Here is a 24,418-nt window from a genome sequence, read left to right as displayed (position 1 = left end):
ATATGCCCAAGCAACAAAGGATTCATTGTTAACATTCTTGTAATAACAAAAACATTGTCTGGCCCTGTGGCATGTCCTGTGCTGTACATTATTTCATTTGACCACAATCCTATGAAGTTGGCACTGTTGCAAATCCCTCTTACTGACCAAGACACCACGTCTTGGGATTAGCAAGCAGTTTACTCAAGGTCACCTCTGGAGATGGTGGGAATCTGTTTCTGTCCTACACTGTTGTCTTTGGCTGGGAGGAATCTAAAACAAGTCCTAAAGACATAAATGGACTCATACTTAAACAGTGGATTCAGTGGATGTGTTTGCTTTTATTTCTTCTTTAATACCTAAAAGAATGAAAGTAGAGTAACGAGAACACATATGCTCCCTGGGATTAAGAGTGTGTGGTTGAACTCCCAATGGAAGAGAGAGGAGGGGATCTAAGAGTGCCCAGAGGGCAAGGCAACACTGACACTAATTTGAGCAAGGAAAACCTTGATCACTGGGTACCCCCCAGTGTGGAGAAAAGGAATGGGGCTGAAGTCAAGAGGATTAGCTGACAGTTAGGAGAAGAACCAGTTCTATTACCCATGCCTGGCAGTTAGTCAGCCATCCCTCTTCTGCTGTTTGAGGAAGCAGCAAACTCACATCATGGAGCTGCACGGCCAGACAACTTTGGAATCGTTTGGCATGACAGCATATGGATGTTACTCAGTAGGCAGAATGCTGGCCTAGGGTGTACCAAGCCTTGGGTTTGATAGCCACATAAGTTGTCCATGGTAGTGCATGTCTGAAATCACACACAGCACTGGGAAGTGAACTCACAACCATCAGAAATTTAGTATTATTCTCAGTTACACAGTTAGTTCAAGACTAGCCTCTGACATGAGAGACTCTGTCTCACAAAGAAAAACAAGGAAAAGCATTAAATGGATGTGCATTTAATTTTCATGCTAAAAGATGAAAGCTGACCCCTTTCTATGGATGAGCTTCCAAATGCTGCCTATCAAGCCCCGCCCTTGCCTTTCCTAGTGTACACACGACCAGGTCATGAATTCCAATGAAGCATGTAGTTCCTGTCAGGATTTTGGTGCCAAAGGTCATGGAATGGTTTTGGAAAGCTTTGAACATGGTATTTTCTTTAAATAAACACAGACAAAAAGGAACCTCAAGGAATAGAGATTCTACAAGGGAGATGGTAGAAAAGGGGGCAAAATGACCACAGCACAACTGCCTGTCTTCTAAAGAAAAAAATATCCCAGGGATTTCTATCTGTAATGAGATAAAAGGATACCCTACACTGTAGCCGTGAAAATGACAGAGTGGCAGAAAAAACAGAATGAGAAGGAAAATTTGTGAATTAAATACAAGAGAATATCACTTGAGCTCAGCAGGAGGATTATGGAATTTGAAGACTGGAGCAAAAAAAACCACCCAAATCAGAAACGTGCAACCAGCAAAGGGCTGGTAAGATGATCTGGAGAGTAAAGGTGTTTGCTTACCAAGCCTGTCCACCTGAGTTTGAGCTCCGAGACCCGTACGGTGGAAGGAGAAGACAGACACCTACAAATTGTCCTCTGACCATCACATGTGCACTGTGGCTGAGGAGCAACCCCTCACCCCCACCCCCCACAGAAAGAGGGGGGGGTAAATGTTATAAGAAAATTAGAGAGAGAAAGAAAGAAAGAGGGGAAGGGGAGAGAGGAAGTGAGAGGCAGAGAGAGAGGGAGGGAGGGACAGAATAATAATTATTCATATGATTATGAATTAAGTTGGTTGACTACAGGATGTGCCTCTTCTTGGCTTTCTCACTTAGGTTATGGCGGCTGAGCTCAGGTCTCTGAGTTTGTGCACAAACAGATTACTGGCTGAACTATTTCTTCAGCTCCATTTGGGAGGTTTGTTTGTTTGTTTTGAGACAGGGTTTCTTTGTGTAGCCCTGACTGTCCTGGAACTCACTATGTAGACCAGGCTGGCCTTGAACTCACAGAGATCTGCCTGCCTCTGCCTCTAGACTGCTGGGATTAAAGCGTACACCTCTGCCACCACTGGGCCACTTAAGAGTTTTAACATCACCTTATTATAAGTTTCAAATAGAGATATTAGAAAGCAAAATGTTTAAATAGAAGAACTCTGGTCACACAGGTTTGTAATGTTTGAGGCAGGAGGATGGATCATTGGAGGCCTGTCTGGGCTACAGTACCAGTGTTAAGTCCAAGCTGACCAACCTAGTGAGACTCGGCCTGAAGATGAGAAGTGAAAGGGGAGAGGGGATGTATAGGAGTCTAGAGCATGTGGGAGGGCCTGGATTCAGTCCCTACTACAGACAGAAGACAACAAGAGGCTTTGTTCCTTCGAGAAAAGAACAAAGAAAAAGTCATACAGCAAAGAGCAGAAGCTAGATGGGTATGACCTTTGCTATAGTAGCACAAGAAAGTAGAACCTGAAGGAATTCTCTCAACATTGGTAGGGAAAACCTGTAATTCACAACCCGGCTGAGATGTCAATTTTTTTTTAAAAAAGACATTTTTCAGATGAGTTAGGGTGGAATGTCAATATTCTCTGATTAAAGATTTCCTAAAATTCAGTGAAAATGACCACACAACATACCCAAATGTATGGGACACGATGCACAAACTCACCCAGGAGGACTAGATGGCAGGAAATAATCAAACTGAGAGCTGAAATCAACAAAATAGAAACAAGGAAAAAAATACAAAGAATCTATGAGATAAAGAGTTGGTTCTTCAAGAAAATCAACAAGATAGACAAACCTTTATCCAAACTAATCAAAAGGTGGGGGAGAATATCCAAATTAACAACATCAGAAATGAAAAGGGGGACATAAAAACAGACATGGAGGAAATCGAGAGAATCATCAGGTCATACTTCAAAAACCTGGACTCCACAAAATTGGAAAACTTAAAGGAAATGAACAATTTTCTGCATAAATATCACTTACCAAAATTAAATCAAGACCAGATAAACAAATTAAATAGACCTATAACCGCTAAGAAAATAGAAACAGTCATCAACAGTCTCCCAACCAAAATAAGTCAAGAACCAGATGGTTTCAGTGCAGAATTCTGCAAGATTTTCAAAGAAGAACTAATATCAACACTCCTAAAATTGTTCCACACGATAGAACCAGAAGGTACATTGCCAAACTCTTTTTACGAGGCTACAGTTACCCTGAAACCCAAACCACACAAAGGCACTACTAAGAAAGGAAATCACAGACTAATCTCACTCGTGAACATTGTTGCAAAAAATACTCAATAAAATACTAACAAATTGAATCCAAGAACAGATCAGAAAAATCATCCATGACAATCAAAGTAGGCTTCATCCCAGAGACACAGGGACACTTAAACATATAATAATCTGTCTATGTAATCCATCATATCAACAACTGAAAAATAAAAACCACATGATGATCTCATTAGATGCTAAATAAGTCTTGGACAAAATTTAACACCTCATCATGATAAAAGTCTTAGAGAGGGCAGGGATACAAGGAACATACTTAAACATAACAAAGTCAATATATAGCAAGTCAACAACCAACATTAAACTAAATGGAGAGAAACTCAAAACGATTCCATTAAAATCAGGAACAAGACAAGGTTGTCCACTTTCTTCATATCTATTCAATCTATATAATACTTGAAGTTCTAGCTAGAGAAATAAGAGAGCAAAAGGATATCAAGGGAATACAAATTAAAAAAGAAGTCAAACTCTCACTATTTGCTGGTGATATGATAGTTTGCTAAGTTATCCCCCAAAATTCTACCAGGGAACTACTACAACTCATAAACCCCTTCAGTAATGTAGCAGGATACAAGATTAACTAAAAAAAAATCAGTATTCATCCTTTATAGAAATGATAACCAGGCTGAAAAAGAAATCAGAGAAACATCACCCTTCACAATAGCCACACATAACATAAAAAATTATGGGGTAATGCTAACAAACAAATGAAAGACCTATATGACAAGAACTTTAAAACTTTGATGAAAGAAATTGAAGAAGACACCAGAAAATGGAAAGATCTCACATGCTCTTGGGTTGTTAGAATTAACATGATAAAAATGGCAATCTTAACAAAAGCAATCTACAGATTCAATGCAATGCCCATCAAAATCCCAGCAAAATTCTTCACAGATCTCAAAAGAACAATACTCAACTTCATATGAAAAAACAAAATACCTAGGATAGCCAAAACAATCCTGTACAATAAAAGAACTTCTGGAGGCATCACAATCCCTGACTTTAAACTCTACTACAGAGCTACAGTACTAAAACCAGCCTGGTATTGGCATAAAAACAGACAGGAGGACCAATGGGACTGAATCGAAGACTGGGATATCTATTCACACATCCATGAACACTTGATTTTTGACAAAGAAGCTAAAAATATAAAATGGAAAAGAAGCATATTCAACAAATGGTACTGGCATAACTGGATATCAGCATGTAGAGGAATGCAAATAGACCCATATCTATTGCCATGCGCCTTTTCTTTGAAAGCAAGGAACATGCTTTTTAACAAATGAGAGAATAATATTATATCACCTTGTTTCAAGTTTCAGATAGAGATATTAGAAAGAAAAATATTTAAAGAGAAGAGCCCTGATGACTCGAGTCTGTAATATTTGAGGCAGGAGGATGAATTAATTACAATTATAGAATGGCATTTGAGAATCAGAAGAGGAAAAAGTGAGCTGAGTCCCAAAATAATGATAAGGGAAAGTCAGACAACCCTAGGGGCATTTCCTACATCCAAGGGGAAGAGCTTTTAGAAGAGAAAAATGTCACGAGGTAAATGACATTTAACAAGATGCTACAGGGTGGCATGTGGTCCCAGGGACACAAAGATGAAGGCAGTTCAAGGTGGACAAAGCAAGTCATGCCAAGACTGTACAAAAGAGACTGGTTAGTAAGTGAATACCATACCCAAACAGTTCAATAACTAATACTGTAAATTATATTGCTCTGGGCTTTATCATATCAGTGTGAGAAATGATGATGTTATATGAGAAGTGACAATGAGCTTCTCAGGATGGTGGCGGTGGTGGTGAAGATGTCTATATGGTAGGACAAAATGATTGATGGCAATGACCGGTTCTATCAGAAACAGAGCACTTGTTTTTGTCAGGACCTGGGTGTCCAGCTCAAGGTGGGGACTCCTGGCCTGACAATGCATGTGATGGTTTCCCAGTTTTTGTAAGCATCCTAGAAGGCTGTGCTCTGGCTTTCAACAGTGTAGTGAAGCATCTGGCACGGTCAGAAGAGCTCAGAAACACACACACTTCACTCCCCAGCAAGAGAAATGTTGACGCTTATGAATTCTATATGAACACAGCCCACGGGAGAGATCTGACATCAGGGGGGATCACAACCTGGTTGATTCAGGGTTTCTATTTGATAAATTCCTTACAACCAAATGGAATTCTGTTAACAAGAGGTGTGTGGATCTTTCTCTCTGATTCAAAATCATGTGGTGTAATTTAGTCTGTTAAAGCCATGGAAGAAAGATGGACTCAAAACTGTATCCATTGCAGGCACTCAAAGTGTTTGAGTAGCTTTGATGACTTCTAAGGAAATGGCATGGAACTCAGGTCAAGCTTGAGACCTCTCAGCCTTATTCCTTAGCCCCGCCTTGCAGCCTGTCAGATGTCTGTAAGTCCCTTTACTCTCATGGAACCACATCCTCTCTTTTGCCCCCCGATCCAGCTCCATGTGTGTGGGGTCGATCTAGGTATTTGCTGGCATGTGTTTTCTCCCATTTTAAGATGGCCTCACAATAGAAGACAGTCTCGAATCCCAAGCAAAAGCACACCACTTGCTCTCACTGTTGCACCGGGCAGAACTCTGACCTAAATTCAGCTGTTGTTCACAGCTGCTGTCTCTAAAATGACCGGGAACTTAGACAATGGTTGAAGGAGTGCTTCATTCCACTTCACTTCCAATTATTATTGGAACCAAGTCTTGACACAGTCACTACCACAGCAAGAGTGTAAGATCGCACATCATCTTCGGGGCTTTAGGTCACACAGACTGAGTGACTGCAGTCCCCACCCCACAGATGATGCCACGTGAACTGGAGCATTGGCCCTAAGGATAAACCAAATTCTCTACTAGGGGAACTTCCAGGATGCTTTTTTACAAACCCATCTCTGTCAATTTTTGGGAAAACAATTATTTCTCTTAAGTAAAGCAATATTTAGCATCATAAATTCTTTGGCTGATCTGGAACCTGCTATGTGGTCCAGGTTGTCCTTGAATCCCTAGCAATCCCCCAGCCTCAGTCTCCAGAGTACTGCATGCTTTACCACAGACATTCAGAAAGTGTTTATAACAACAGTTACCAAATAAAATCCTGCTTTCAAGGATAGAATAATTAGAAAAAATAGGGGGTAAAAGCTCTCACTAATATTCTAGAAAGGTCTATCACAAATAATTTTCTTGATGTGTAAAATTGCTTTGTGATAGAATAAAAATAAGGGTGAAATAAATATGACTATTTTAATATTTCACTTAGAGATTGCTTATTTAAAAAAATAATGTAATGGTTATTAAAAAAAGGAAGGGGCAGACACGGAAACACAATCATATGAGGCCTGAATTTACCCACAAGGTTAAAACTATCTGAAAGTTTAAACTACAAACTTCATTTTAGAAGTTGCACAGAACAAAGACATTATTTATTTCATACTGTGGCTTTGTAAGGAAGCCACCTTTTCTGGCTTTGCGCGCGCGCGCGCGCGCACACACACACACACACACACACACACACACACACACACACACACTTTTGCTACAGACATTATTGAGTATAATGGTTTATCCTTGAAACCAGATGGCGTATGAACCGTTTCAACCAAGACAGAAACAAGGGCAAGAGCATATTTGCGGTCTTTCCAAAAGTCTCTCGCAGCCTTCACATTTCATGGTGACGCCAGGAAAGCAGTACTTTTCAAACTGAAGCTGAGGCATGTGATTACCGGGATCTGACCTATTTATAAACTTGTTTGAGCAAAGCGAATGCCAGATCACTGCGCCTACTCTACTCGGGGACTGTGTAAGCCATTCAGTTTCCTCACTAGCATCATTCAGGGGGTGTGCAGTCCTTGAGAGCCACCTACTGTGGATATGTACATCACTGCATTTAAATATCAATGGATCGGAAGAACATTGTGGAGATGCAGCAAGATGTGAACAGAGACATTGGTCAGTGTTTCAGTGAAGGTACCAAATCAGGAGGCTGTTTAGAGCCATCCTAGAGGATGCAAGACACATCCTTTAGAGCCTTCTCAGCTGCATGCAGCCTCACAATGGTCAGAAGGCATGAACCCAACATGCTCTAGAAACAACGACTGAACTTCTGGTTGCAAATAATTTATAGTTTCCTTTTGAGTAATGAAGCAAATGCATGCTTAAATTTAAATGGGACCTGTCCAGTAACTCTGTTTTATGAGACCTATATATTTCAGCAAATAGGTTTAATATGTGCATTATTCTTTAAAACCAAATGAAAGAATATGTATATATATTTCAATCCCAGTGTTACCCACAAGGTTCATGTAATTCTATGTTCAGTCAAGGAAAGAAACTGTCATTCATGGGCTCGCTGAGTAAACAAACTGCTTTTACACATGTAATAGGAACCAACTAAAGCAAGCATGGCTGTTACTAATGTTATCACCATTGGATGATATATTAGCTTGAATGAAAAATTTACATGTTCACAGAATAAAAAATAATACCAACCTAATATAGTTCAGTCTACAGCATACAGGAATGAATTCTCATAGTAACAGTTATAGACATGGAATGAAATTCAATAAATATGAAGTGGGGGGAAACTAATTAAAAATAATTATCTTAAAATAGCCAAATATGGGAAATTATAAGCTCGTTCAATAAAAGCTCAGCCAAGGATCTCGCTTGGACAGAACAGGTCAGTGATGTCAAGATGGTTCATGGTACTAAAATGTAATGAAATAAATAGGTGTGCAAAAGAAGTGGAAATTATCTTGGCAAAGACTCTAGGGGTGCCTCACTGGGGACAGTCTTAGCCATTCTTTGTTTGAGGGAAGGTAACCACAGAATTGTGCACACCCCCCAGAAGCAACTCTCACCCCCATGACTCTTCTTTCTTACTGTTCTCCATTCTGTGCCATCCTTTGTAGCCTTTTTCTAGAGCCTTCCATTGCACTGGGGATGTCTGTCTGGACTGCTTCTAGCCTGCCTTGTCTCCATTGAAACCCAGCTTTCCCCAGGGTTGCTACTAGCTTAGCCCTTATGTTGCCCTGAGCCGGAGGTTTCTGCCTGCCCGGGGCTCCCCACAGCCTCTCTTAGGATGATTTGCGAACATCACTCAGTGTCTGCTTCCCCTGTGAAGTCCTTTGCTCCACCTGTAATCATTCCCTTTCCTGCTGTCACCAGCAGCCTTGGCCATTTCCTCACTTTTCCCAATGACTTTGCTATTCAGCCTTTGGGCTTGTGCCAACACCCATTCCAGTGTTCCCTTTAGCACCTTGATCTGCTGGACTATTTCCCCTATGCCTGTGACCTCCATTTCCACTTGAACTGCCCACTTGAACTGGTGTGTCTTAAATGCTCTTATCAGTTGGGAGGTGCTTATCTCAGAGTGTGAACTTTGCTGGTCCCCTCTTTGGTCATCATGGGTTTTCCTTTCCATAATTTCTAATCTGACCCGGTCTGGAGACATTTTTGCTCCTTGTACAGCATTCACTATTTTGGTACCTCAGTCTCTTACTTTTTGGGAGACTTTGCCCTTCAATTTTGGGTCTTCTTTGACACTGTGCACTGCAAGTATGATGTTTTTAGTGATATTTTAAAATGATATTCAAATTAAATATAGCAGCATCCTTACAGCTCCAGGCTTGCCAGCTATACACACTCTCAGTTCTTGCCCTCTAAATGCTAAGGCTGGCTGATATAAAGCCACTGAAAGTGTGCACCGAATCTAATATGGGTCTCCATTACTCTCAAATATGGTCTCATCATTGTTGGGAATTAAGGATTCCCTCATCTCTATTCTTTGCCTTCACTAGCCTAATTTAGTCTTCACAATTCAACAGACTTATTATTTAATTTTTGCATGTGAACTTTTGCCTGTATGTGTGCATATGTACCCTGAGTGTGCCTGGTGCCCAAGGTGGCCAGATGGCCTGGATCTAGAGCTCTGAATAGCTGTGAGTAGCAGCAACAAGTGCTCTGAACTGCTTAGGCACTGTCCTGCCCAATTCTTGACCATATTTCTATGTGGCTTTATTTTATCTGTCACCCCTCTAAAATGCTCTTCATCAGGAAGGGACTATATTTTCAGCTTCATAATTATCAAAGGAACTCACATTTAGACAAGATGAAATGGGAATGTTGCCTAAATATTATTATCCTGTGCTTTTTCATGCCAAGCATCAAATTGTGGTTTTTGGGAGGTAGTGGTAGAATACTACTTGGAACACAGATGCCCTGCAAGTGTTCCCATTTATACTATACACACTAAGTAGGATTTTGAGCTACACAATAAGGATTCTGGCTCATGGAAATTCACTTAAACACTGAAATCAGCAAGAGTCTGACCTAACGGAGCAGCATGATCCATGTGCTAAGAATGTGATGCTGAGTGGGAGCCAGTATTTCCATGAAAAAATTAGGGGAAAGACTATATCAAAATGTTATTTCTCAGTTAAAAGTTCATACTTCAGGAAGTTCCTTGATTAGACTTCCCACCTCGGGGAGGGGTTGTTTTAGAGGAGATCCAACACTAACACAGTTAATGTAAAGCTGTCACCACAGGGTGTTTATAAGAGGCTATGTGTCTACCTGGGGCCACCATCTATGTCCAGGTGACTGCCAGTCTATGTGGGGCCACCATCTATGTCCAGATACCCAGTCTACCTGGGGCCACCATCTATGTCCAGATGCCTGCTAGTGTACGTGGGGCCACCATCTATGTCCACATGCCCAAGAGTCTACCTGGGACCATCATCTATGTCCAGATGACCGCCAGTCTACCTGGGGACACCATCTATATCCAGATGCCCACTAGTCTACCTGGGGCCACCATCTATGTCCAGAGGTCCACTAGTCTACCTGGGGTCACCATCTATGTCCAGGTGATCGCTAGTCTGCATGGGGCCACCATCTATATTCAGATGCCCACTAGTTTACCTGGGGCCACCATCTATTTCTAGAGACCCACCAGTCTTCGTGGGGCCATTCTGCATTCATTCCTGGTTCTGTTGGGTGACTGTGTATGTGTGATTTTATAAAAACACAAGAGTCTCATTTCTGCCTCTAGTGTTTCTGCCCCATCTCCACTCTTATATTATTCTGAAGGTCCCTTTGGTTCTATGTTTCCTATTTTTAATGTTACAATGTCACTCTTTGACTATACTTTGAAGACAACAAAAATTGCTTAAGCAGAAATAGAAGCCAGTGCACATTAAATCTTCAAAGTCAAAGGTAAAATGATTCATCTTGTAAACACTGAGAAGTAAAGGTTATTTGCATTGCACTAAATCAAATTCACAGATTTTTTCCTTAAAGAAAATTTATGTCATGTTAAAAGATCCTCTCTCTCTCTCTCTCTCTCTCTCTCTCTCTCTCTCTCTCTCTCTCTGTGTGTGTGTGTGTGTGTGTGTGTGTGTGAGAAGTTCTTCCCAAAATCATCCTGGCAATCACGAGGCTGTAGATTATTGAAAGGTAATGCTATTACCTCTCTCAGATTTGAGTCTAGAATTTCCCAGAATTTTTCAGGCACTCAAAATAGTGAGGGAATGAAGTTTTTTGTGTTTAAAGTGTATCTGTGGCCAGGCGGTGGTGGCACATGGCTTTAATCCCAGCACTCGGGAGGCAGAAGCAGGTGGATCTATGTGTGTTTGAGGCCAGCCTCGTCTACAAGAGCTAGGTCCAGGACAGGCTCCAAAGCTATGGAGAAACCCTGCCTTGAAAAACTAAAAAAAAGATATTTGTGTGTATTTAAGCATCTTTTCACTGTCACCTGACAATTACAGGTCCGGCTATTTGCAACACACACTTTCCCCTACGTTGCTTTGCTTTCCTTCATTCTCCTTGCCTTTCATGGCCTCTTTTGCTTTTGAACCTACCAGGTAAAGCGTATGTGAAACAGAATCTGGAAGCTATTTTCATTCTCTCTTCAAAGGGTGATATAGTGCAATCTTGAACTTTAACTAGCAGGAGTTAAAGGATGGAAAAATGTTCAGCTTTTTAAGCTGTGCCGCCCAAGCTACACATTGGAGTTTGAGTTTCGGTCCAACACAAACAGGACAGGAAGGGAGCAGCACCAAAGGCTGCAAGCCTTCATCAGAGTCTGCGATCTGATGGGGGTGCTAACATGACAAGCGCACACACCTTGAAAGGGCAGTTTAACTGTACCCAGGGCAACTCACTCAGCAAGCGTTTGCTGTAGACTTGACCTGCCCCCTACTCATTTCAGACGGCCCGTTTTCTCGAAAGTGTGTTAAAGCAAGGCCTTGGTCAAATGGGGGCACTGGAGAAAAGGAGGAGGGGAGCTAAGCAACTGGATGATTTTCTTCCTACTGCAATTCTCTTCTGTGGAATATATGTTTATTTTAACCTATTTCCCCTGTTGTGTTATGTACATGTTAATATGGATGTGTCATATGTGTGACCTGTATGTAGAGGCCAGAGGAGTAGGTAGATGGCGGGAGTTTTTTCCTGATTGCTCTCCATATTTATTTTTGAGACAGGGTCTTATGGGGAACCCAAAACTCATTTATTCAGCCATGCTTTCTGGCCAGTGAGCGTCAGGGATCCACCTGTCTCCATTCCCCTCTCCATTGCTATGGTTACAGGAGAGTATTGACATGTCTGGCACTTTGCATAGAGATCTGAACTCAGGTATGCATAGCAGGTAGCTCTATTTATTTTTCAAGATAAGGTCTCATCTAGTAAGGTCTAGCCCAATCCAGCCTTGAACTTACTATGTAGCTGCAGGTGATCTTGAGCTTTGGATCCTCCTGCCTCTCCCCACTAAATGCTGCAATTACAGCCATAGACCTTTTTGTCCAGTTTTCTTGTTTTGTTTTTTTTTTTTTCGAGAAAGGGTTTTTCTGTGTATTTGGAGATTGCCTTGGCACTGGCTCTGTAGACCAGGCTGGCCTCAAACGTACAGAGATCTGTCTCTGCTGGGATTAAAGTCAGTGCCACTATTGCCCAGCTCTTTTTGCCCAATTTTATGCTGGTGCTATGGATGGAATTTCAGGCTTAGTGCATGGCAGCTAAGTACTCCATTAAGTGAGGGGCAGCTCTAGGTCTTCACGTGGGACTTCGGCGAAGTTCTTTATATGCATTTATTATCACCAGGTGGAGAGACAAGCAACATCAATTGGAATTGTCTTATAAAGGAGAACAACTCTGGAACTGGTGGGCTTTGAAGCTAGAAGTCCTGGAAGTATTCAGGGGAAAATTCAGCAGAACACATGAGGCTGCTCTACAGGTGGGAGCTCTTTCTCTTCTTTGGTACTTTACTCTTGCTTCATTCATTCAAAAATAGGTATAGGCATCTACTACAGGAGACCCAAATAAAGACAGCGAAGGTCCCTATTCCCAGAGGGAGAGCAATATACAAAGCCAATAACAAGTAAGTAACCATCAGAGATAATTATGTACCGGGTATGGGTTGAAGGGGAGAGTGGTGGGTAGCTGCTTTAGATTAGGTGGCTAGGGAAGAGGATAACATCAAGTTGAGATCTGATAGACCAGAAGAGGCCAGCTTTTATCACAGTCCAAGCATAGATCATTCCAGGCAGAGGAACAACGTGCTTCAACGTGTGCCTAGGGGTGTGGGGGACCCATAAGGAGCTTCCAAACATAGAAAGCTGGTAAAGACTGACACTGGCCTCTCTTTCCCTCTGCCTCTCACTCACACCATCTCCAGTTCCTGTATATGCAGCACAGGGACGATTTACTATTTTAAGAAATTGCTGACTGCTGCTTAGACGTAGCTTCGGTTACTCAGCCTTAAAGTCCTAGCTACCTTCCTGTTGTAGTCTGTTTCTGGGACAAACACCATGACCAGACACACCTTAGGAGAACAGGTTTACAGGTCAGGGTTGGAACTCAAGCAGGAGTATGGAGCAGAAATGATAGAAAAATCTGCTTGCTGGTTCTCTCTGCCTCATGCTTAGCTAGCTTTCTTCTAGACCCAGGACTACCTGCTCAACGCATGGTACCAGCTTCCTGTGTCAATGAGAATTCATGATAATCCCTTACAGACATATTGATAGGCCAATGTGATCCAGGCAGTTCCTTTCTCTGATGAATCTAGACTATGTCAAATTGACAGAGTCAATGAGGACAGGTTTTAGGATATGTCCCTCCCTTGAGACAAGATTTTCAGAGACAATCGGGTGTCTAAGGGTTCGTGTAGGTAGAACAAGAAAGACAGAAGCAAACACAGTAAATAAAACTACACAGAGAGACTGACTCAACCTGAATTCATTTTACTTCAACATAGGAAACACCAATCCTGCTTTTTTTTTTTCTTCAGAGACTAGAGGAAGAGCAAACAGGAAGAACAAGAGCAAAGAGAGCTGTTGAGTTAACATGGAAAAAATCTTTTCAACCATTTCATTATCTAAAGGGCATGGACTTTTATGGCCATGTGTGTATTTTTGGCACTCCACTGGAAAGTAAGCATTTTATCTGTTGACCCACTTGTTTCTGGGTGTAAGAGTCACCCTTCACTAACTCCCTTTCATTTTGCAGGCTGTGCACGTGTTGATTGTACCTCCTGTCCACAAGGCAGAAGAGGAAGACAGAAAAGGGGAGGAATGGAAGCTAAAATCACATCGTGATTCCTGCATTGTTTAGTTGAACCCAGGAGTTAAGCACAAGGACACGTAAGACCACACTTTTCTAGATGCTCTGTCAATCACTTTCAGAGTTTGCTAGTTAAAAAGTACCCTCCAAAATTTCTTCCTAGGAATTCCAGGCAGAGCCATGGCTTTGAAGGACAATTTTATGAAATACAGAGAATCCACAATTTTCTCTGTGAGCTATGCATTTCTTTTGAATTTCCAGGCATTTTGTTGTTGTTGTGGAGAAAAGACCCAGTAACAGACTTATTTGGTGCAAAGAGGGAATAAAACAAACTGTCAGTAAGTTGAATTTATGTCAGGTCTTTTCTTCCCGTTTTCCTCTGAAAAGGTGTAACTTAAGCAAATTATGTCATCACCTTTGAAACTCGTTCTTAAGCTCCTGCACCTTTAAATAACCGCGGCATTCTTTGTTTTTGTGTAGACAAGGCCTCCATCATGCGCACAAGCACAGTGATGCTGCCGAAATGCCAGAGATAAGGAGGGCTGTAAATGCCGGCTAACGCGGCCTCGTGTTTACTCTCCTGTGATTTATGCTGAATTTATGACGGCTATTAGGAGAGAACCACTTCAGCGGATCAAGAGCACAGTCAAGACCTCCTCATTAAACACATCTGCCCTTCCCCAGAGAAGTGGTCCCTGTTTCAGTAAAAGCACTAGAAATACATAATTAAAATGCAAACATGAAGCAAGTCAGTAGGAGCAATTAATTTTATGGCTGTGCTGTAAGAATGTAAATCTCTTTTATGGATGCCTTTCTTCTTTTTTTTTAACCTCACTTTATCTTCTCTATGAGAACATAGGTCTCTCATAGTGCTATACATAAACCTGATCAGTAGCTCTACCACCTAAAACATGGGAGCCCATACAATGCAAAATGATAGACTGGGTAGCAATGGGTGGATTTCTGAAGTCATCTTATAGATTGGCCAGAAGTTTCTTCCTATAAAACCACCTCCCCATTTGTTAAAGTGTTCTTAGAGTTGGTATACATTGGGATGAGGTCTGTGAAATCCCTTGACAAACAATGAAGTGATGTGTAAGAGTAAGTTGTCATTCCAGTTCACATTTCTAATCAATTCTAATATGGCTAACACAAGAGCCGATCACAGGTTGAAGAACGTAAGCATGCCACTACTAAGGAACCAAAGAACTCCTAAGACAGCAGACATCAAAAGAAATCCAGAGCCTTTCCTAGACGGAGCGGTTTCATTCTCATGGAGTTGTGAACCAGGAGAGAATGTGTGTGTTTCCACTGGCCTATGTCAGGGAACAATTAAGAACTGTTCTGCTATGATAGAGAACACTTTGAATTCTATTTTTCTCTCCCAACACTGTAATGGCCCCATTCATGACAATGCTTGGCTGCATGGTGCCAATGGAAACAGTTCATGCAAGATTTATCATCCTGAGAAAATAATAGAAATCAAATGTGACTGGTGGAAACATGTAGTTGCAGGGACTGCGTTGTCATGGGCTGTCCTCCATGTGACAAGCCTGTCTCTGGTTTACTCTCCTGGCCAGGATAACCACTGGGTTCCCCCTCTTCCCAATTTCCTCCTGCTGTTATCATCAGCGATTCTGACTGAGTCCTCCAGTTAGAAAGTTTGCCTTATAGACACCCCAAGGAGTTCCCTTCCCTTCTCCGTTCTGTCTGGAGAGCAGTTGTACCATACCACAAACTGGAAGTCTGCGTCCCCTTCAGATGCTTTCACAGCCGCGAACAGTTACAGCTTCTAGCAAGGAGATTTAACCATGCTCCGTATTTACCTTCTTTACTTTGTGTTTTTGAAGGACCTCACTTGCCAGCCAGTTCACCTCAGTCAAGGACAGCTTGCCTGCAGACGGGGCGGTGTGCCACACAGCCCAGTCTAGGAGAACGCTTTTTTTTCTAACCAGAGAGGAAATTGCACAGGAATATGGAAAGTATTAAAAAGCCATGCATAAATACTCACAGTTTGGGTTTGGCAAGCAGAGGTGGTGGTTCCTTAGTGGGCGAAAGCAGGGCAGCTGGTGTCGGAGGAGATTTATTGCCGTAAGCTTTGCCATTAATCAGTCCGTTGACTCCGTGGCCGGGATGAACTCCATTGGTTTCCCTCTCGGCTGAGTTGAATTGCATTTGAAGGGCGGCCATGTTAAGTCCTAAGTCGGAGCTGTTCACCTGCTGGATTTCAGGTGGTTTCTGCGGTGACAGCTCGTAGGAACCTGTCTCCAGGATTGGAGGGGGAGGTGGGAAGTGGTGGTCGTGATCACTGTTGGGTTCTCCCATTGAGTCATAGCTACAGTTCTCAGAGTTGGCTAAAGAAGGGGACAAAAGACGAAGAAGGTAGTAAAATGCTCCCCTGTTCAACAAATGACTTCATACAGACCCAGTGGGTACCCGTGCATGTCATTAGGGAGGAAGAACTACACTGCTGTCATGGGATGCGGGAGCATTGTCAACCTGGTGGCCTTGTTTTGAGGGGCGACTATTGTCTCATTCCCCAGCTGAACTCACCTGTAGAAAAATTAATTGCTGATTCATTCACAAATCGCCTTAAGAGTGTAAGATATGGCGTCATTAAACATGACATTGCAAACAATATCGATTCAAATGCTTTATCCTCTGATCCCCAGCCCAGGAAGCCCATTGGGAATCAGACCCATCCTCACTGACAGCCCTTAAGTTCAGAAGTTTATGTGCGCATCCTTATCCTTTCTGAAGCTGGGGAAGAGAAGTTCTGAGCCCAAGCGAAATTCCTGAAATTCTCGTGAGTACATCAAAATTTCCATGCAAGTTAGGAAATTATGTTGTCTCGACGACAGTGTGGTAGAAAACAGGTTTGAAAATGTCTCTCAATAGACTGGAAGTATCTTGAGGTCAGACCCTTTCTGAATCACTCAGCTTTCTAAGAGCCTGGCAGGCCTTTCAGAACACACCAACCAATGATTATTGAGGTACATAGAAAACCAAGCAATTTATCGGTCATGTTTGGCACCCAGTCATGAAAGATATTGCACTACCAGGTTTTATTGCTCAAACCGAGTCTTGTTTTTGCTGTTACTGTTTGGAGTTGGCTGTGGTCGTTTGATGGGACACTCTTCAAGCTGACTGGAAACTGACATGCCATGATGTTGCCTGCTATGGGACTCCCGAGACAGCACTGTGGTCCCCAACTGGTGCTCACTGTGGTCGTGCCTGTCAACCAGGTCCCAGTAAGGCGAGCCTTCCTTTCCCTACTTATCTTAATGAGCATAAAAAAGCCTTGACATTCCCCAAGCTTGTCCTGGTTGTGCCTCTGCTGCCACCTAGTCCCCAAGTTCTTGCTCTTCTAGAAACCAGGGCCATCGGATGGCCATCCACTTACTGATGCCCTGCTGTGTGTTTCATTATGCCTCTCAGCTTGGTCAAAACGATCAGTTTAAACTTTCTGTACGATGGGCTTGAAAGATGAGAAAGCTACTACAAGCCGAGGTAAAGTTCATCAGTGGAAAACTCACCTAGACATACAAATAAAGACATACAAATAAAGTAAAGATCTGTTTCTTCTTATGATTTTCCCTAGTGATTTGTTTTAGAGTTCGGATGTCTGTGTATTGAACACTGGGTTAAGCAGTACAATATTTTATCTTTCATGTCAGAGCTGCTTACTCACATGGACATATACTAAGGGGAAATTTGATTTCTAGCATCTTTACAGTTTCTCTCTGTTTCACTAGCTTGTATTCCTTTCTCAGAAGTTCCCATCATGATTTACAGAGTGACACATTTGGGCAGGTTTCTGCAGGTCGTCTACACTGCTGAGGACTGTGACTGCTCCCCTGACTTAAAGGTGGCGTTCTGAGGGGAGGAATCCTAGCTTAGCATGAAGATTATCAGTTCCATTGTTTCTGAAACCACAATTGCATGATTTTTTAAAAAATTGGCCCCAAGAGTGAGTACTAGTTACTGTGTTTGCCATCACCACCTCCACAGCTCCGTGCCTCCAAGATGAGACATTCTATTGTTAGGAGGACCTTGGAGGGGTCACGAACATTCCTAGGAGCTGAGCTCTGCCCCTGGGACAGTTGCCGCCTGTCTTGGGGAACTAGTTGCACAAAGACTGAGTAGGAGGAACCAGGTGCTTTTGATGCCCACGTACCTGAGGTGACGAGAAGCTGCGCAGTGCTGGTCACTGATCCGTAGTCATTTCTGGCTAAGCAGGTAAAGATGCCCGCATCTTCAGGAAAGCTCTCAGCAATGACAAGGGTGCAGATCTCCTCTGGAAACAAAATGACCAAGACAATCTGTTAGAGGGAAACTGTCAGAGAAGTCATGAGAAGTAAGCCCCAACCTCCTCTAGTTTCCCCAACTCTTCAGGTTTTAGTGGCTCTTTCTTCAATTAAACCAGCACCAATGAATGGGAGCCAGTCTGTCTCAAAACGTATCTGTCAAACACAGTGGGGAAGTGTTAACTATGGTCAAAGTGTTACTTCACAAGAATTATTTTTGTTTATTAAAATAGTTATACACACACACAGCAAGTACAAAGATAAACAATCTAAAACAAAAGTGCAATCTCTTTTTACAGTCTGACTATTTCTATAGCTAACGCTCCTTAATATGTCTCCAGGAGTAAACACCAAGAATTTATTGTATTTAGCTCTACAGAATAATTAGGACAGCTTTAAAAACATATAAATATTACCAAAATGTTTTTGAGGTAGTATTTCAGGGTTCAGTGTGCACCTTTTTCTTTCTTTCGTTTTTTATTTCTCGTTGTCAAGTGCCGAGGTGTGTGGCTCTCTGTGGCATTAGAGCCATCCCCCATCCCTGCATTTGTTCCATTCCCGACCCTCATGCCACCCCCACTCCCGACGATCCGATGATGCTGATGACAGTTCGGCTAGCAGGCTGCTGGAGATTTTCCTTAGAGCTGGAAATGCACCATTCCTTGATGTGAAATTGCTCTGCTCCTGGGCAGATCTGAGGACCACTATCACTAAGGGCTGTTGAAACCTCAGCAACAGGCATAGCTCATGGCGACCATGTTGCTACCACAGTGAAACATACGTAAATCACCAAGCTATGAGATGACACAACTTAATTCTTTTAACGTAGTATTCCATTTGGTGTCAAGGCGGGACGGGGGGTGCCAAACTAGATTCACTGTACAGCACAAGCTGAATCAGTGACAGAGCTTAAATAGGACAGTGCGGAACTGACATCATTTGGTTAAATATAGAGAAAAGTGACAGCGGAAACATCCCAAGTTTCCATTCATACGGTGTGTAAACAGGTCAAACCTCCTACAGGAGTTGAGTGGAGGCTGTGGCCAGAACATGGGAAGCTGCCGCTCAGAGTGGGGAGGTTGCCAACATGTCCGGGAGGAAGTGCTGAAGGATCTGCTATGCAGGGCTGTGTCACAGTGGCCCACTGTGCACTTAAAGAAAGCGTATTTCCTGTCATGGACTTCTTTCTTTTGCTTCGGTAAAGAAGATTAAACGATCAGAGTAGGGCCGGAGAAATGGTGCAGCGGTTAGGAGCAGTGCTTCTCTTCCGAGTTCCAAACTCCAGTCCCAGCACCCACATAGCGGCTCCCAATCTGTAATTCTGGTCAGGGGACTCAGTGCTCCCTTCTGGCTTCTGTGAGCACCAGGCACACACATGGTGTATTTGCAGACAATAGAGGAGAGTAATGGATGTCTGTTGCCTATCTGTTTAAATACTAAGCAAGGTAAACAAGTGAAATTCTCCAAAATATAAAGAAATTCTTCTAATGAAGATGCTTAGGCAGTCTTCTTCTTCTTCCTCTTCTTCTTATATTTTTTGTTGTTGTTCTTCTTCCTCCTCTTTCTCCTCCTTTTTTTCCTTCTCCTTCTCCTCCTCTTTCTCCTCCTCCTCTTCTTTTTCCTCTGCCTCTTCCTCTTCTTGTTCTTTTTGTTCTTCTTGTTGTTCTTGTAGCTCTTCTTCCTCCTCCTCCACCTCTCCTTCTTCTTTTTGAAGAGTAAGAGCAAATGAGTTGCAATTTCAGCAAGAGGGAAGAAATAGATTAAAAGAACCAACAGCCTGACTAACAAAAGGTTGCATGATATGAAGAAAAACTTTTGAGAGAAAGCCTGGAACCTCTTCCATCACAGAGCCTAGATGCTCACATTCCACCCAGTTAGTTGCCCAGGGTGCTGCCTTAGTATTCTGTAGCTGCAGGTGTGTGATTATGGTGCAGGGTTTATAGCCTCAAGTTCTTTGTAATGTTCAGGGGGTGAGATACAGCAACATGGAAGAAAGAACTCGAGTTAGACAATCTCTAGATGGATCTCAACTCCGGAATCTACAGGCCCAGTGCCTGTGGCATGAGGGTGTGCCTATCCTCCCTTCTCCCTTCCCTCAAAACTGTGCCACCTTTAAAGGTAGGCAAGGCAGGTGCAAGTGGGAAGACTTAACAGAAAGCTCCAGTTTGCTAAAGGCAAATAGTCATTTAAATATAAGGTGGAAATAGAAAAGAATTAAAAATTTTAGGCGATTTAAAAAATAGAAACGAGAAAAAAAACATTTCAGCATTTATATTTGTTCTAGATAGCTGGAGAAATCAAACTGCAGGTTGACCATGTAATACCTTTTAAATCTTTCTAGATATTAGATATTATATAATTATTCCTTAATCACAAGGACAAGATCCTTTTTGTTCTTTTCTCCATAGTTTTTAGTAGCTTTACAATTCTTCTAACTAAATCTATAAGGACAAATCTAAACAAGGTTTCCTGAATTATCTTTCCTTTTTTGTTTTAAAAAGTCCTATCTATATATTTAGATATTGTGAATTTATAATTTGGGCACATGTGTAATCTCAATCCTTGGGAGGTATAGCAGGAGGAACAGGAGTTCAAGGCCAGGCTTGAGCTGTGCAAAGCTAGCAGGGGTCAGATGAGAACTGGCCTCAAACCTGAAATCAATCAATCAAACAAAAGACTCTCCAAATCTTCCCACCACTCCAGTAAACAACAATAAAACAAATGCTTTGAGTAGATAATACATATACATGATAAAAATTTTATACAAATACATGGTATAATGATGTGAGAGAGTCTTCTGTTTGTGTTGATTTCATTGGTTAATAAAGAAACTGCCTTGGCCTATTTGATTGGCCAGCTCTTAGGTGGGCGGAGTAGATAGAACAGAATGCTGGGAAGGGAAGTTAATAAATCGCCATGCCTCTGCTCTCTGAGACAGACACGATGAAGCTCCGGTGCAAGATGGACGTACGCTAGAATCTTGCCAGTAAGGCACCACTTCAGATTATTAGATATGGGTTAATCAAAATGTGAATGTTAGCCAGTAAGAGGCTGAAGCTAATAGGCCATGCAGTGTTTAAATGAATACAGTTTGTGTGTTGTTATTTCGGGTGTAAAGCTAGCCAGGCAGCCGAGAGCAGGGCGGCGGGAACGCGGCCCGCAGCTCCACACTACAGTATAAAACTTTTATAATACAAGGTACAAATGGGTGTTTAACTGTTAAACAATTATGCTAAAATTAATTAACCTCTTAATTAATTATGTTAATTTTTATGAGAGTTTAACTTAAATTTAAGACACAGACTGAAACATACACATTTCCACTTACATCTGCACATCTTTATTCCTTACAGAGACATATAGACACAATAAGAAAGGTCTAATTATTGTGAATCACACAGGTTTTTCCCACCATGTATGAGGAGTCCAGTAACCTCAAGAGAACGCAACGATAGTTATTTCAAGCAAAGGGTAGCTTGAGTTTTTCATAATGTAATGAAATGATGGTTTCACTGGCATTCCCTGATCTACAAATAATGAACAATCCTGGCCATTGAAGATCACAACCTGAGCTGTTTTTTTGCAAAGATGTGAAAACATGTTTTGTGACAAGATAGCATGATCACACAGAATTGTGCTGTAGCAAGAGGGTCCGAGGGTAGCAACCTTGGCCTTCATCTGACTCCAGAGGATAGAAGCGACTTGAGAAGTCCTTCCAGGTCTCATCAGTGAGGAACACAAGTTATATGTTTTTACCCTTTATGATCAAAATAGTCCTTTAAGAGAGATACTTGAAATACCAGTGCAAATGTGGGTTGAAGGGGATAGCACTCTACACAATTTTCTCTAGTTCTTAATGTTTGCCTAAGCCTGCTGAGTTCAGTGTTGGGGGGGGGGGGGGGGGGGGGGGGGGGGTGGAAGGACAAAGCCTGCTGAGTTCAGTGTTAGCAGGGTGTTTGATTCCAGTTGCTGTAGCATTGACAACAGCAAAAGGCAAAACATACTGAAAAGTTATGCTTAGGTTGCATTCTAATTCCAAAACAAATTTCAACAATGTATGTCATTAGAAACAAAAAACAAACACACAAACCAAAAAAGGCTTAATTAATAAGACATTGTGTAAAGCAGGCAGCTGTGCAGGGGCAGACGTAAATCCAGGCAGACCCACCTTCTCGTCTTTCCGGTGGAAAAGGCCCCCATCTCATGATATACACAAGAGTGTAGCACAATTAATAAAAACCCGAAGACAAAAATTGGGACTCAATCTGAAGGTCAGAAAAGCAAAACAGTCTGCTACTAGCTCTTACCTCTACCTCAGTCTAAAATGGCAATTCTGCCTCCAGGAATCTCAGAAGGAGACTGTGTGTGAGAGCTGTCTCCTCCTATTTTATAGTCCACTCTAGGGCTGGGATTAAAGGCGTGAACCATTGTGATTAAAGGCATGCAACACCTGGTTTCTAGGGCAAATAGTGTGGCTACTGGAATTAAAGGCATGTGTCACCACTGCCTGATCTGTAAGGCTGATCAGTGTGACTGTTTTACTCTCTGATCTTCAAGCGAGTTTTATTTATTAAAATGCAAATGAAACGCCACTACACCTGGGGACTAGGCTAACACTATAGATGAGGAGTGCGAAGCTATGATGTGTAATTTACATTTAATCTACTTTGGCATTTTAAAAATTGGTGACTCTACTCACAGAGGAGATGAAAATCTACAAGCTAGAAAAACGAATTGGTAACTCTGGTTTCGTGTGCTTTGTTTGGCTCTTGATGGATGTCCAGGATCCTCGGTCAATATTTAAATTTGTGTAAGTCCAAAACTAGAGTGCCTGTGTTTCTTGGCAAGACTGGCGATATCTCCGAGGGTTTATTTATGAGACTGGTTGCAGAGGATTCTTTCCTTTGAAAGGATCTTGACTCTTTTACATGGTGTTTGCCAGAGTGGTCTGTGATAAGAATCCCCTGCAGCAATGGGCAAATGTGCTGATGCCTCAGCCCCTTCCATTCACCTAGAGTCTGGCTAAATAGCTCTAAGATGGAGCCGAGGGACTTCTTAAAAATATGTTTGCCAGATGATTTTTGTATTGAGATAAGATCTAAAAAAGTGAATTTCAAACATTTATGACAATGAACAGAAGGCGAAACACTTTGTGTTCGACCTGGTCTCATGGGTGTATGCAAACCATGTACACAAACATACACACAGACACACACACAGACACAAACACACACACTTATGAACAAGACCACACATACATAGTAGTAACAAATTCACAGAAAACACTAAACAGGCTAACTACTATATTTTAATTCACTTACTTTTTGTCTGAAAATTTTATTGTATTTATTGGGTCTCTCTCTCTCTCTCTCTCTCTCTCTGTGTGTGTGTGTGTGTGTGTGCGTGTGTGTGTGTCTATGTGTGCATGTATGTGTGTCATACCAACACCACAGCTCATGTGTGGGTGTCAGAGGACAACTTTCTAGAGTCAATTCCTTCTTTCACCCTGTGGAGTCTAGGAACCAAATGCAGTTGTCAATCCTGATAGCATGAATCTCTACCAACCAAGTCATCTCATTGGCCATGCCCCTCATTCTTTTTTCCTTTTGTATTGTTGAGATGGGGTTTTCTATGTAGCTCAAGCCATGGCCCTGCTTCCTCAGCTCTGCTAGTTCTGCAGTTATAGGTATGTACTACTATACCTTGCTCTGCTTATTTTAAAAAATGGTAGTAGCAGAAGAAGGCTGGGAATGCAGTTCCATGGTAGAACACTTTTGCTCAGCATGAACAAGGGTCTGGGTTCGATCCCCAGCACTGAAAAATGAAATAAGGTCACCATCCACTTTGATGACTCATTTGGAACCATGATTGGAGAGGTGGTTGAAAAGCAATGCCTCTTGAGGTCAACAAGATGGCTCAGCGGGTAAAGGCTCCTGGTGGAAAGCCCGACGACGTGCGTTCAGTCTTTTAACCCACATGAAGGAGAGAAAAAACCATCTCCTCAAGTGTGCTCTGAAGTTCACAGCCATGGTCTAACCCATCCCCCCCAAAAATTGTAAAATGTGAAAATAAATAAACACTACTCCATAACCCTGAGCCCCGTTCCCATGCTACTTAATATCCATCAGTCCTGAATGTTTGAGATATTAAGGGGAGAGCTTGAAACTTGGGTTTCTGACACATTCAAAGGATACAATTATTTGATTAAAAAGGTCAGCGAAGAGAGAGAAGACAACAGAATGACAGAGGCCGTGAGGTTGCCTCGTGGGTTTTATAAC

General features: G+C 42.1%; 1 protein-coding gene across 1 annotated transcript in view; it reads right to left on the bottom strand.

Annotated features, from left to right (window-relative positions):
- The window catches only part of Palld (palladin, cytoskeletal associated protein), a 380,611-nt gene that overhangs the window by 165,285 nt on the left and 190,908 nt on the right, over positions 1–24,418 (bottom strand). The window contains exons 8-9 of the mRNA XM_038326176.2: positions 18,011–18,130; positions 15,845–16,187 (exon numbers count right to left, since the gene is read on the bottom strand). Coding sequence (XP_038182104.1) covers positions 15,845–16,187; positions 18,011–18,130 — 463 coding nt within the window. The remainder of the gene's footprint in view (positions 1–15,844; positions 16,188–18,010; positions 18,131–24,418) is intronic.

Source organism: Arvicola amphibius, chromosome 4, assembly GCF_903992535.2.
Source record: "Arvicola amphibius chromosome 4, mArvAmp1.2, whole genome shotgun sequence".
In the NCBI taxonomy this organism is placed as follows: domain Eukaryota; kingdom Metazoa; phylum Chordata; class Mammalia; order Rodentia; family Cricetidae; genus Arvicola; species Arvicola amphibius.
The sequence above is the reverse complement of the archived record's forward strand: the minus strand, read 5'-3'. Positions and strand labels throughout refer to the sequence as shown.